This window comes from Equus asinus, chromosome 6 (assembly GCF_041296235.1).
Source record: "Equus asinus isolate D_3611 breed Donkey chromosome 6, EquAss-T2T_v2, whole genome shotgun sequence".
Taxonomy (NCBI): Eukaryota; Metazoa; Chordata; class Mammalia; order Perissodactyla; family Equidae; genus Equus; species Equus asinus.
Window position 1 is genome coordinate 100109108 of NC_091795.1, and position 13247 is coordinate 100122354.

The 13247-nt window shown below is 54.4% G+C and overlaps 1 protein-coding gene across 6 annotated transcripts in view; it reads left to right on the top strand.

Moving 5' to 3' along the window:
* EIPR1 (EARP complex and GARP complex interacting protein 1) overlaps window positions 1–11460 on the top strand; it is a 135895-nt gene extending 124435 nt beyond the window's left edge. For all 6 annotated transcript variants that reach the window (XM_014866799.3, XM_070512666.1, XM_070512668.1 and 3 more), the window contains 4 exons: window positions 4317–4453; window positions 6876–7043; window positions 8434–8601; window positions 10903–11460. In XM_014866799.3, coding sequence (XP_014722285.1) covers window positions 4317–4453; window positions 6876–7043; window positions 8434–8601; window positions 10903–11077 — 648 coding nt within the window. In that variant the 3' untranslated portion in view covers window positions 11078–11460. The remainder of the gene's footprint in view (window positions 1–4316; window positions 4454–6875; window positions 7044–8433; window positions 8602–10902) is intronic.
* Window positions 11461–13247: the final 1787 nt, after the last annotated feature.

Below are 13247 nucleotides of genomic sequence, written 5' to 3' on the forward strand. Positions count from 1 at the left end.
GTGAGTGGGAGGGGAGGTGAGTGGGAGAGGGGGGTGAGTGGGAGGGGAGGTGAGTGGGAGGGGAGGTGAGTGGGAGGGGAGGTGAGGGGGGTGAGTGGGAGGGGAGGGTGAGTGGGAGGGCAGGTGAGTGGGAGGGGAGGTGAGTGGGAGAGGGGGGTGAGTGGGAGGGGAGGGTGAGTGGGAGGGCAGGTGAGTGGGAGGGGAGGTGAGTGGGAGAGGGGGGTGAGTGGGAGGGGAGGTGAGTGGGAGAGGGGGGGTGAGTGGGAGGGGAGGTGAGTGGGAGGGGAGGTGAGTGGGAGGGGGGTGAGTGGGAGGGGGGCGAGTGGGGGGGTGAGTGGGAGGGGGGTGAGTGGGAGAGGGGGGTGAGTGGGAGGGGGGGTGAGTGGGAGGGGGGAGGTTGAGCGGGAGGGGGGGTGAGCGGGAGGGGGGGTGAGCGGGAGGGGAGGTGAGCCGGAGGAGACCTGTGCAGCCCTCCTCCTCCTCCCCCTCCCCCGTAGGACTCTGCGTGGCCCACTCAGTAAATACTTGTTAGTTGCATGAGTGGTTGATGGATTAGTTAATTAACTAATTTACTGTTTCGAAGTCTGGCCTAGTCCACAAGCTAGAGTTCAGAACCCCTTTACGCACTGTGGGTTTTGGAAGCAGTGGTTCGTTTTGCCAATGTAACCTCTCCGAGGAGTCCCGATGGAGTTAGGAGGAGATCTAAATGCAGAGAGCTAGGCGACAGCGCCGTCCTGTTGAGGAGTCACGTGGGTTGCTGCGCTCAAGGTTACAGATTGTCCAGTATGGGACGGCTTTATGTTCTCTTCCCACTGCAGCCTCTTGGAGAATTCACTCTGTTGGATTTCTCTTACCTGTCTCCTAAAGCCATGGCGTTTATGTTTTATCTTTCTGAAGAGTTTGATAATGAATCAATTTGTTTAATAGAACATTAATTAGAAATATCTATTCAACCGTTTTATGTTCCAGCTTGTTGATCTTGTACATATATATTTTAGTGTTGTGGTGTCATCAATGAATAGTCATTAACTTGATGAGTAGGTCTTCAGAAAACTGAAATAGCACCTGGAGAATTATGTTTGACTAATTTTGTTCCTTAAGGGGATATACTGCAAAAATATTTCTTAGTTCACTGTCTCTGTGGAGGTTATAACATTGAACCTGAGAGTAAGTTGGAGAAGGTAAAGCCGGGGTGAGCTCTCCTTTGCCTGTAGTAATGCCTGTTTTGGCACCGTGTCAGTATTTGAGATAATGTTGCCACTGACCCTCCTCCTTAGCTGACCACATTCCCTCACAGCTGTTGGAAGGATCTGTTTTGACCTCCTCTCAGATGGGCTCTCACTGACCCGCCTCTTGTGGCTGACAACTTAGGTCCCAGGTCATGAGGCTCCCCCGCCATTTCTTTCTCCTCTGTGGCTGCGGTGGTGGCTCTGGTGTGGTGGCCTGCATGCTCTGTGGTCCCCTCTGAGCTGCACGTCGGGACCAGGCCTCCCCTGGAGTCGCCAGTACTCAGGGTCTCCGTGATGATCCAGGCTAAGCTTCCCTCGCCGTGCACCCTGTGCCTGGACTGAATTTCCCCTGCTGCAAAAACAAAGAAAGAGCAGCTGTGAAACCTGGTGCTGGGGAGGAGAGGGCTGCAGCCGCCCCCATTTTATCCACACAGCTTCCCCTCTTATGCTGCCCTGCCCCGCACAGTCCACACAACCCACTGGTTCTTTGTTACCCCTCCGCTTGAGTGTTGCTGGCTGGTCCTGATGGGCTCCTGACCCAGCTGAGCTGTCAGTGTCCTTCTTGAGGAATTTTGGGGTGAGTCTCGGATCAGCTCTGCCTTCTGTGAGTGCTGCCCTTGGAGGGTCAAGCTCAGGTGCTCTGGGCCCTGTTGCCCTGCCTGGGGGCGGCCTTGAGGGTGAGAGGAGGCCTGGAGTGGGTGGACAGGGGCAGGAGGAGGAGAGGGCAGGCTCTGGGGCGCGTGGTTCCTGAGGTTGCCCTGAGACCCCTGGGTTCTCGTGTTCCGTGGTCCTCCTGCTGAGAGCTGGGGACACCCAGGCTCTGGCTCAGCCGGTGGCCTCCTTCCCATTCCTGCAGCTGCTCTGTCCTTCCTGACATCTCTCCCGGCCTCCGGCACTGCCCTCCACTTCTGCCGCATCTTCCCCGGCAGGTGCTGCGCCTGGCTCTCTGTTCCTGAGGACTCCCTGCACTCGTGTGGGCTGGCTCATGGCCACAGCCCACTTTTCCACTGACCCTGCCGTCCTTGGCCGGGGGGCTGGGGGGCTCTGCTCCCTGACATGTCCTCATTGTTGGTTGCTGCCTCTGCCCTTGCTGCGCTGCCTGCCTTTTGTGCCTTCCGTATTCCAGTCACCCCCAGGCCTGTCTCCCATGACAACTGCTCCCGGGAGCTGCCCTGTCCTCGGCGGCATGGATATGATCCCCTCCAGTCCCCAGGTGCTGGGCCTGTGCTTTCCGCCCACTTGGCATTCTAGTGATCATTCCTGTTTCATTCTCCCTGTCGCCGCCACGCCCAGCGCCGTGTCCCCCACGGGCAGGAACATGGTGCATATTTCTGGCGTGGACCAGAAATCGCCCTTTAACTTTCTGTGGAGGGAGGACTAGTAAGTCGCGCTTCATCTGTGGAACGGCACCGGACATTGGGACTGGGGTGTTATAAAACAGAAGCCCCGCTTTTCCAGGGAGACCTGCTTTGACTGCCCAGCACATCGTGGGGCTGTGGGCAGCGGGCTGGGCCCGGGAGGGCACCCTCGCGCCTGGGAAGGCATGTGGTAGCAGCGTCAGCATGCACTCCTGGCCTCGCCCAGTCCTCAGGCCACCCCCTGTGCATCTCCTTAGAGACGCTGTCACTGCCTTGCTTGATGCCCCAGTGTGGCTGCCCTTTGCCCAGGTGCTGGCCCGCACAGACACACCCGTCGTTCTCATCAACCTCAGCCTTTCAGTCCCCGTGAGAGGGGACACGTGCGGGCAGGAGGAGTGGAGCGAGGGCCGAGGTGTGCTGAGACTAGAGACTCGTCATCTGTGTGATATACTAAGTCAGTAAGGCAGGCACGTTGGTGGTTCTGGGGAAAGGTTTTCTGGGACAAGTTGAAGAAGAGGTGAAGCACTTCTTCTGCTGGGCGGTCAGCATGTCCTTGGCCTGTGATCTCTCCCTGCAACGTTACTAGAATGAAAGGAATTCACCCTGAAAAATCGTTTTTTAAAAATGTTACCACTGTCATATTTTTCACCTAGGCCAGACTCCCTGGAGAGGAAATGGGATGTTTTCCCCTGAGTTTCTAGTCAAATCCCCTTGCCCTGACCGGCCGCTCCATGGGGCTGCCCCAGGCCTGTCCATCTTGGTTCTGGGCGCTCCTACTGCCCCTGCGCTGCAGGGGCCCCATAATGCTCTGAGATGGGGCCGCAGGACCCAGGATGCTCACAGGGGGTGCTCAACTGCCCCAGCAACTCCTTTAAACGTCCCTCTGGCCTCTCTCCAGAGCTGCGGTGGCCTGCTCCAGGTCCCCTCTCTGAGGGCTCCTAAGAGCAAGGCCAGTGTTGAAGTGATGCTGGACTCATGTACGCTGGGATCTGAGGGGCCGTGTGGGGGACTAGCACGTGCACAGGCCTGGAGCACTCTCCTTGCTTTTAGAACTTGCTATGCGGATAGGTTTTCAGACCAAAAATGGAAGTGACGTAGCCAGTGTGATGTGCTTTTGTGCATAAAATCCCAGTGGGCATGTGGGTGGGGCGGGAGACGAATGAGATCCAGAAGGAGCTCGTCTCCCAGGCGTATAGCCAAGAGCCTCTCCAACTCTGCAGAGGTGGAGGCTTCTGCCCGAGACAGTCCCGGTGGGTGTCTGGGGGTCTTCTCGTTACCTGTGAGGTTAATTAACTCCCTGTGGCGGATTTAGAGGCCTCAGGACCGAGGTGAGACGATGTCTGATCAGGTCGCACCTGTTCGTCCTTCTCTTGTCTGGAATCGCTGGGTCTCTGTCCTGGGGAGAAGCCAGATGTGTGAGTCATGTCGTCTTGTTGCCTTCGAGTCTGAGCAGATCACCTCCAAGCACACACCCGCAAGCCCTCTGTCATAGAGGCTCTATTAATATGCTTTCTGGGTTTTTCTGTCCCCAGTTTTATAGGTTTTTCCAAATAAGGTTCCAACATTCTAGCCTTTTAAGGGAAGGAAACAAAGACAGAGCTTCCTAATCATTTTCAGTAATTATTTTCAATAATATCCTCTGAGAACAGGATATCCTCTTAAATTTTCAGAAAAGAGTTCCAGTTACTTTTCTTTTCTTCCTCCTTTGAAAACATCACCAAATTCCCAGCTGGCCAGTTCGGCGTCGCTGGAAGGGAAGGGCCAGCTGAAGTTCACCTCGGGACGGTGGAGCCCGCATCACAACTGCACCCAGGTGGCCACAGCGAACGACACAGCTGTCCGAGGGTGGGACACGCGGAGCATGAGGTCAGTGAACGGTGCAACCCCTCAGACGCGCCCTGGGTGCCTTCTGCTCTCTCTGTCCCCTCCTCTTCCGCAGGTCAGATGTGTCTGGGGACACCTGGCTTGTCTCGCTTCCTCTCATTTTTATAGAAAATCATAATCTTGTTTTGTTTCTCTTTCCCAGCTTGAGCTGGTGTGTGCTTTGCTGTGGGACCGTCATTCCTCAGGTGGTTGTTTAATGTTCTGTGTAGCCGCCCCTTCAGCGGTGGCAGTTTATAATCAGGGTGAAGATCAAGCTTTCGCAGCACCTCACGATGAGATGGGGACCGCCAGTTCTTGGTCTCTGGGGTTAGCGCCCACGAGCTGAGAGCTGCAGTCCTCTGGTTAGGCGGTGGAGTGGTCTGTGCCCATTTCTGTGCCTTCAAGATACACACCTATTGGGTAATCATAGTTTGTCATTTAAGTCATTATATGCAACAGCCAGCAGTTCTAATGGAACAAATAAGAGTGATTTTTCTGTTCCAGGTGTGGTTTTGATAGGCAGAGGAATGATGGTGTGCACTTCTGTTGTCATGGCAACGGGAGCCCGTGCAAGCTTTTTTAAGATACAGTTTATCCCCTCAGCACACCATAATTTATCACTAAGCTGCAAAGACGGATGTCATGAAATAACCGTATTGCCTTCAAGGGTAGGGGCACAACTTTAAATTTAGTTCTGTGGCCCCTCTGAAAACTCTGGGCTAATAAATAATCGCCACTTCTAGTGTGTACATATGTGCACAAAGGGTTGTGTGGTTTCACAATCAGAAGCTGGAAGCCATGGACTCAGACCATGAAGAGCATCCTGACTGGAGTCCATTTCTCCAGGATGTGAAGAATTTCAGTATCTAAAGACAAGAAACTCGAAGACTGACATCACAGACCCTGTCACAAAGATAACAGACGTGTCTTTGGGGGTGACGTCCTGTGGTCACCTCCTTGTGCCTGGTCATCTCTTTGGGATGATGGGCAACAAAGGGGCGCCATGGCTCCTGTCATTGGCTGTTGCTGCTGCTTCTGCAAACAGCTTTGGTTTTTATTTAGCCAGGGTGTTTTTAATGTTTCTTCTAGAATGTACTATGCTTTTGTATTAAAGCATGCAGTAACCCGCAGTAAATACTCTGTGCGTGTGTGACTGCCTTAGGACTTAGTTCCTTAGGACTTTGACAGATTTTAAATTTTATACGTTTTCCTTTTTCGCTTGGAAACTCTTAAGGTTTGAGGTGTCTTATTTTAGGAAAAAATATTAGGATATTGGAAAGGCGAAGGATATAAAAACTGGTTCAGGATTTATAAGTGGTTTAGGGCTGGAAAATCCAATGCGGGGGAGAAAAATGAAGGGGGCTGAGCTTGTCTGCCTTGGAGAGCAGAGAAACATGAAGGCAACACCCGGTGATGGCCTTCAGACTCGAGAAGAGAGTAAGTGATTGCGGGAGAGAGAAGTTCCACCTGAGGGAGGAAGTGGAGAGGGCAGTGCGGATGGGACATCACGCTGGGGCGGACGGCGGGCCCTGACCCGGTGCAGGCTTCTGTTTTTAGCCACTGTCCAGCCTCACGGATGGCCCACTGCTCTGTTGGGTTTGTGGCATCAGAAGGAGTGGACATGGTGGACGGGCTGACTGAGTTCAGATCCTGCAAGGAGCAGCCCGGAGCCAAGGGGGTTAGGGCTTCAGCTAGCTGTGTGTGTGCATGCACATGTGTGTGCTTGTGCATTTGTGCCCATGTTTGTGTGTGTGTGCGCATGTACCTTAAACAGCCGTGTGGCTGCTTCCAACCCCCCGTCCATGTCTGGTATGTGGATGGCGTGGGTTGTGCTGGGGTGTGGCGAAGGTGCCCCCGTTGTGGGCATCCGAGGTAGGTGAATGGATGAAGGAGCAGCCTGGCCATAATGAGCACCGGCTTCTTAGTTGTTGTTACAGCTTTTCCAGCAGCATTGTGTTCTGCCTACCCCCTGTCCGTTCTTCTTTTCTTTTCTCTTCTCACTGCATCCTTCCAGAAATTTGTTGGGTGTCCAATCCCAAAATCTGTCTCTGCCTCTCCCTGGCATCACCGTCCCTCTGGCTCACTGTCAGTCTTGAGACACCGAGTCACGTTTCTGACAGCCACAAACCAGCGTCACTTGCATGGCCTGCCAAGGATCACAGATGCGCTCTGGGAGAAAGCGCAGCCTGCGTCACCACTGCGAGAGGCGCGGATGGCGCGCCAGGCTCCCTGGTGTCTGCAGCCACTTCTGGCGCCTGAGCCCAGCCTCACTGAGCAGGGGAGCCCCCGGCTGGATGCCAGCGGGGGACAGGTGGTCCGCCAGGGCTGGGCGTTATGTGGGGTCTGGGAAATGTGCGAGTCTGCGGAGTCGGCGGCCTATCGTAACCCACTTCCTGCCATGTGTGCTCTTCTCTTTCTCCCTCAGCCAGATATACTGCATAGAGAACGCCCACGGGCAGCTGGTGCGGGACCTCGACTTCAACCCCAACAAGCAGTACTACTTAGCCAGCTGTGGGGACGACTGCAAGGTGAAGTTCTGGGACACCCGGAACGTCACTGAGCCTGTGAAGACCCTGGAGGAGCATTCCCACTGGTAGTGACTTCTCGCCTGCTGCTTTGGGGAAGAGGGGATTATGTAATTTATTTTGCTAATTACTCTTCCATTCGGAAAGGCACAAACCAGCTTAGTTTGTGCTGCTCTGAATCATTCAATCAACCAGTTTTATTTTTCCTAAAGAAACACTAATTCCAAATCTGAATGTTTGTGATTTATAAACGTGAGAAAAGAAGAAAAACATTAGATTCTGTTTTCTCTTGAAATAGCGCTGGTTCAAATATGCAAAAATAAATGTGCACAGATGTTCACGCGACATCGTTTGCAATGCAGGAAGGCTGGAAACTGCCCGAGTGCCCATCAATAGGGGATTGGTTAGGTCAATCCAGTGACATCCATGCAATGGGGATTGTGCTGCTGTGCAAGAGAATGAGGAAGAACCATGTGTACAGATATGGGGAGTGCCCAAGATCAGTCATTCTTCCCAAAATATCTGAATGTTTACTATATAGCGGGTACTTTTTGCTAAGTGAAGGGCTCAAGTCGCAGAATAGTGTGCATAGTATGAGCCAGTTTTTATTCACATAAAGTGGGTGCTTTTGCATATGTGCCTGTGTCTGTGTGCATGCTTGTGTGCATGTGTGTGTGCATGCTTGTGTGTCTGTGAGTGTGTGTGTCTATGCTTGTGTGCATGTGTGTGCGTGGTTGTGTGTGTGTGTGCACACAGAGGAACCTTTAGAAGAGTAAGAGCCAGGCTGTGCTCAGGAGTCCTCGCTCAGGCCAAGGGGGCACATCATAGACCTTCTGTGGTCTACGGCTCTGAATTCTTTCCATTCCTTACCAGAAGCGATATTGTTCTGAGTTCAGAAAATTTGAAAAACCCAGAATGCTAGTATACAGTTTGGACGAATTCAGTAAGTTACTGTAATTACTGCAGTCCGAGGAGAAGCACCCACCCTCCCTGCCTCTGCCTGCAGGCTATGTGGGCCCTCTCCACTGCCCGCTGGGCCTGCAGACCTGCTGCATGGCGGGCGACTCTGCTCCCTGAGCTCCCTGGGCGTGTGTGTCAGAGGAAGCCTGGGCCCCGTGACCCAGCCCCGAGATGCCCTCCTGAGCCCATGGCAGCTGTTCTGGGAGGCTGACTGGGGTTTGGCTTCATGGCACAGGTTATCCCTAAGCCATGTTTTGCTTCTGGGCAGTTTTTGTTTTCAGAATTTTAGAAAGCTGGTCTGGAATATTGAGCAGTAAGCCTCCTTCTCCCTCTGAGGTCTGTGCTGCCTTTTGGTCTCATCTCTGTTTGTTGGGATTTCAGAGAGGATTTTAGAGAAACAGACAATAAGCCTGCCCATCTGCTGGGAACTACCTCACGTCAGGCTGTGCAATTTGGGGTCAGTTGTCGGTGTGTTAGAATCGTCTCCTTGCCTTCCAGGGTGTGGAGTGTCCGCTACAACCACTCACACGACCAGCTCGTCCTCACCGGCAGCAGTGACAGCAGGGTCATCCTTTCCAACATGGTGTCCATCTCCTCCGAGCCCTTCGGCCATCTGGTGGATGACGACGACCTGAGTGACCAGGAGGAGCGCCGTCCGGAGGAGAAGTAAGAGCACTCACCTTCACGGGTGGCTCTGTGGTCCAGGGCTTCCTTTTCTCACAAACCGTCGATGCATCCGGGTGGCTGATGTCACACGGTGTGTGGTCAGATGGCACCCCCCTGCAGGCACGGAGTCACGGTTCTAGAGCTGATTAGCAGCCAGACATGGGGCGCTGGAGTTGGGTTAGGTTAGCTGACGCCTTCTGGTGTGGTTTCTAAGATCAGTGTCTATTCAATGTCTTTCCATTGCCTTATTGAACAGTGTACATAAGATTTTAAAGACTGTCACTAGTCTTTAAACTTAAACTTGAGTGGTCATGAAAACTAACCTTCATTGATCCTCATAATAGTCCCATGAGAGAGCTCACTATTGGCATCCTTCCTTGCTGTCATGGACTCAAGGTGTGTGGTTCAGAGGTGAGGCCTGCTGGCCCTCGCTGGCCAGTGGTGCACTGGGAACCCAAGCCAGCCCCCTCAGCCCCAGCCCTGTGTCTGCTCACACAGAGTGTGCCAAACTCCAATGCATGTTTCCACGGTCCCACCATCCTGGTTGTATATTTTCCAAAGTCTCTTTCCTGTGCACAGTGTTCCGATCCTAATTGCATCCACTCAAGGGCTTGCTCTTCAAATCAGGGCTTGCATCCCTGAGACACATAGGGGTCCCAGGGATTCGGGCCTCAGGCAGGTCACACTCTTGGTTAGTGCAGAGCAGGGCAACCTATCCCTCGTTGGGGCTCCTGGCTGTGAGCCAAGCGCGGCTGTGGCTGCCCCAGGTGAGAGAAAGAAGTGGAGAGGGCCCGGGGTCTTTTTGTTGGCCCTGTGGGTATCGGAAGGAGATGCCGCTGGCTTCTGGAGTGGATTCCTTTTCGTGTGTGGCAGCTGCCTCCTCCATTGTGAGTGAGCATGGCTCAGACGCCACCACGGAGTCACGTCTCCCGGATTCCAGAGGAGCAGCTTCTGGAGCAAACGCAGTCAAGTGGAGCATTTGAGCCCTGAGTACAGCAGGAGTTTGTCCTTCTGAGGTTCTGTCCACCGTTCTGTCTGAATCCTTCCTCTGCCACCTGAGCGTAGCCCAGAATCACTTCATGAGAAGATATCTGTGTTTGGAGCCCCCTCCACGGTGGCAGTCTGCCAATTTGTGTCTTTTGACTCAACTGCCTTTCTGTTCCAACACCTAGAAACACATATTCAGACAGAATTGCAGTGGGTCAGTCCAGCGGTCTCCCGTCGCGCAGCTGGCTTTGGTGTTCTTTACTGTCCTCTGCTCAGAGCCAGGCGGAGTCCGTGTCCCGTCCCTGTTGGGTGGAGGCTGGTTGCCCCTCAGTGGCACCTGTGTGATTCACGGGCGCTGCCCCACGCAGGCGGTGCAGAGAAGCATGTGAAGAAGGAGGGAGCTTGTGGCTGGCGGATGTGCCTGGTGCCATGACACCAACACCTGGTGTCCCCGGATTTCTTGCAGGCCTGCTCCTGTGGCTTGTCCACAGGTCTCACTGAGTTCAGGAGACCAGAACTGAGAGGATTTTATGTGGTGTTGGTAGCAAAGCCCTAGCTGACGCTGACGGCCCCTCCCAGGGTGATGCGTTTTGGGGTCGGGTGGAGCACAGAGCTGACTCCAGGGCAGGAGCGGATGGTGGGCAGGGCTCAGGGAGAAGCCGTGTCTCCCTCCAGAGAATCCAAGGGCATGGAGGGCTCCATGTGCTCCCAGAGTAGACACTGTCTGTGAGATGGGAAGGAAAGGGCCCGCGGAGCCCAGGCCAGGTGGAGAGTGGCCCCTGCCCCTGGGCAGTTTGGGTGTCAGGCCCCGGAACTGAGAGCCTGTCATGTCCAGTCAGCAGGCAGGCAAGGCCTGCAATGCTTGTGTTCACAGGCAGGTGTCATGCCAGCTCTGTACTGCCTGGCCCTGAGCGGGCTCCCTACGCCCGGCCCCTGCTCCTCCACGTGCTGAGGGGCTGCACAGGCCAGTCCCCAAGCTCCCTTCCGCTCAGACGTCACAGGGGCTTCTCCTCATTCTTTACTCAGCCCTGTGAACGTCACTGCCCCATGAAGCAAAGAGGTGCCTCGTAGATCCCCCCAAGTACCCACTGCTCCAAAGCCAGAGAAGACAGGTGGAACGTGGATTTCCATCAGCCACTTGCGAACACCGCTCTTCATGGCTGTGGGGGGTTTATGTGCTCTTGCAGAGTGCACCATCAGCCCAACATGGGCCACTGGGGTTCTTCCTGCCCTGCGGATGCGGACGCCGAGGCTCGTGCCGCTGGCCGTGCAGGCCGCCCTGCCTCACTCACGTGGGTCTCTGGTGCCTTGCAGGAGTCAGGAGCCCCCGCAGGACAGCGTCATCGCGACCTACGAGGAGCACGAGGACAGCGTGTATGCTGTGGACTGGTCCTCGGCCGACCCCTGGCTCTTCGCCTCCCTGAGTTACGATGGGAGGCTGGTCATCAACAGGGTGCCCAGGGCTCTGAAGTATCACATACTGCTCTGACCCGCCCGGTTCATCCTCAGGCGGGGCTCGGGGACAGGCCACTGTTTGGAGGCAGGCGGTTTGCCAGCTGGCTCCCTCTCCGGGAGAACCAGCATTGCCGTCCTCTAGCACCAGTGTCTATGAGTGATGGTGGAGCTCCTGCCGACTGCACACCGGACACCTGCGTTGTCTCCCCCGGCTCCACGTGGAAGCATCGTCCTCCACACCGTGCTGGGGCTGTGGCCCTGTTGCTACGTGACTTGGTGCCTGCCTAGTCGCTGCTTACTTTCTCTTCTCTCCTTTCAGGATGTTGTGAGTTTCACTTCAAAAATAAAATCTGTTTCCATAAATTAACTTACCTTTCTCTTGAGATTAAACATGAAATAAACGAGTAAGACACTGCTGCCCGGGCTCCTGGCTTGTTCTTCCAGGAACTCTGCCCCTGTACGGCCTCGTCACCTGGTGTCTGTTCACTTTCTCTATCCTGGCCCAGAAGAGGGGCCGAGGGGCCATCCCCGCCGGCTCCACTCGCGCACAGCTCACAGGAGCCAGGCTGCGTCCTGGGTTGTGTTCTGCGACTGTGGTGTCTGGGCCGGCGAGATGGGGAGCCCTGGCCATGTTCATGACCAGGTGTCTCTGTCAGCCTCGGGCTGTCCTCGTGCGCTGATTGTGCTGGCTCCCACTCCTGTCATGCCAATGGCATGGGAGGTGTGGCTCCTTGTCACCCAAAGTCACGCTTGTGCTCCTGGCTCACCCAGCACTCTTCCTCACTGAAACCGTGCACTGTGGTCTCATCCCACTCTTGGTGATCCTAAAGCACTGGTCACTCGGCTCTTGCCTGTCCCACCTCCTGAGGATCTGCAGGTCTGTTCTGGATGACTGCAGGCGGTGAACACTGGGCTCTGATGCCCTGTGGCCTCCAGCCAGCCAGATCCCCTCGGGGATGCGGCAGGCCGCGGGCCGGACCACAGCCACTGCGCCTCCTTCCATTGGTGGCCCTATGCCCAGCGGAGAGAGGGCGCGCCATCTTCCGACCCCGCAGTGGGTGGCTTCCCAGGAACCATGTCCTCAGAAGGAGGAAGATGCACCGAGGCCACCTCGCCAGGACAGAGAGGACAAGTGAGAGCAATGAGCAGGCCCCTGTGAGGTGCTCTGGCCCTGGGGCAGGAGCCATGGCCAGCCCCCACCATTTTTCTGGCTTTTTTTTTTTTTTTTTTTTTTCAGTTTATAGACTTAAAAGTCTATTAATTAAAAATTTAAAACATTTAAGGCAGTTGGTTCACGGAAAAATTGAGCAAAGTACAGGCGGTTCCCATATGCTCCCTTCCCCTAATAATTTTACCATTATGAACATCTCCGTTAGAGTGTTACAGCTCATCACAGCTGATGAGCCGATACTGATACATTATTATTACCTAAAGTCCATCGTTTACATTGGGGTTCACTCTTGGTGTTGTATGTCCTGTGGGTTTGGACAAATGTATAATGACATGTATCCCCCATTTCAGTGTTACAGAGTATTGTCACTGCCCTAAAATTCCTCTGTGCTCTGCCTGTCCGCCCCTCCCTCCCCCAAGCCCTGACAACCTCTGATCTTTTCACTCTCTCCATAGTTTTTCCTTTTCCAGGATGTCGTGTAGTTGGAATCATACAGTATGTGGCCTTTTTATATGGGCTGCTTTCACTTAGTAATAAGCGTTAAATTTCCCTTATGTCTTTTCATGGGTCAATAGGTCATTTCTTTTTAGTGCTGAATAATATTCCCTTGTCTGGATGCACCACCGTTTATTAATGCATTCTCCTCCTGAAGGCCATCCTGCTTCCAGGTTTTGGCGATGATGAATGAAGCTGCTGTGAACATCCGTGTGGAGGTGTTTGTGTGGACACAAGTTCTCAGCTCCTTTGGGCAAATGCCCAGTTTCCTTTGCTCCGTGTTGTTGGGCACCCAGCAGATCCATTACTGCACAGATGAGTGAATGCATCATTCTGATTCTCCCCATCCTTCACCCACACCCAAGGGAGCCCCAACTCCTTCCAGCCCCAAAGCACCCTGCCATCTCCCACTGCCCCCATCTCCGGCCCCTCTGCTCTATCCCCCTCCAACCATCTTCTCTCCTGCTCAGAGCAATCTTGCTGAAATGCAGATCTGACCTTGCAACTCCCCCCCTCCCCTAAACACTGCAGCTTATCA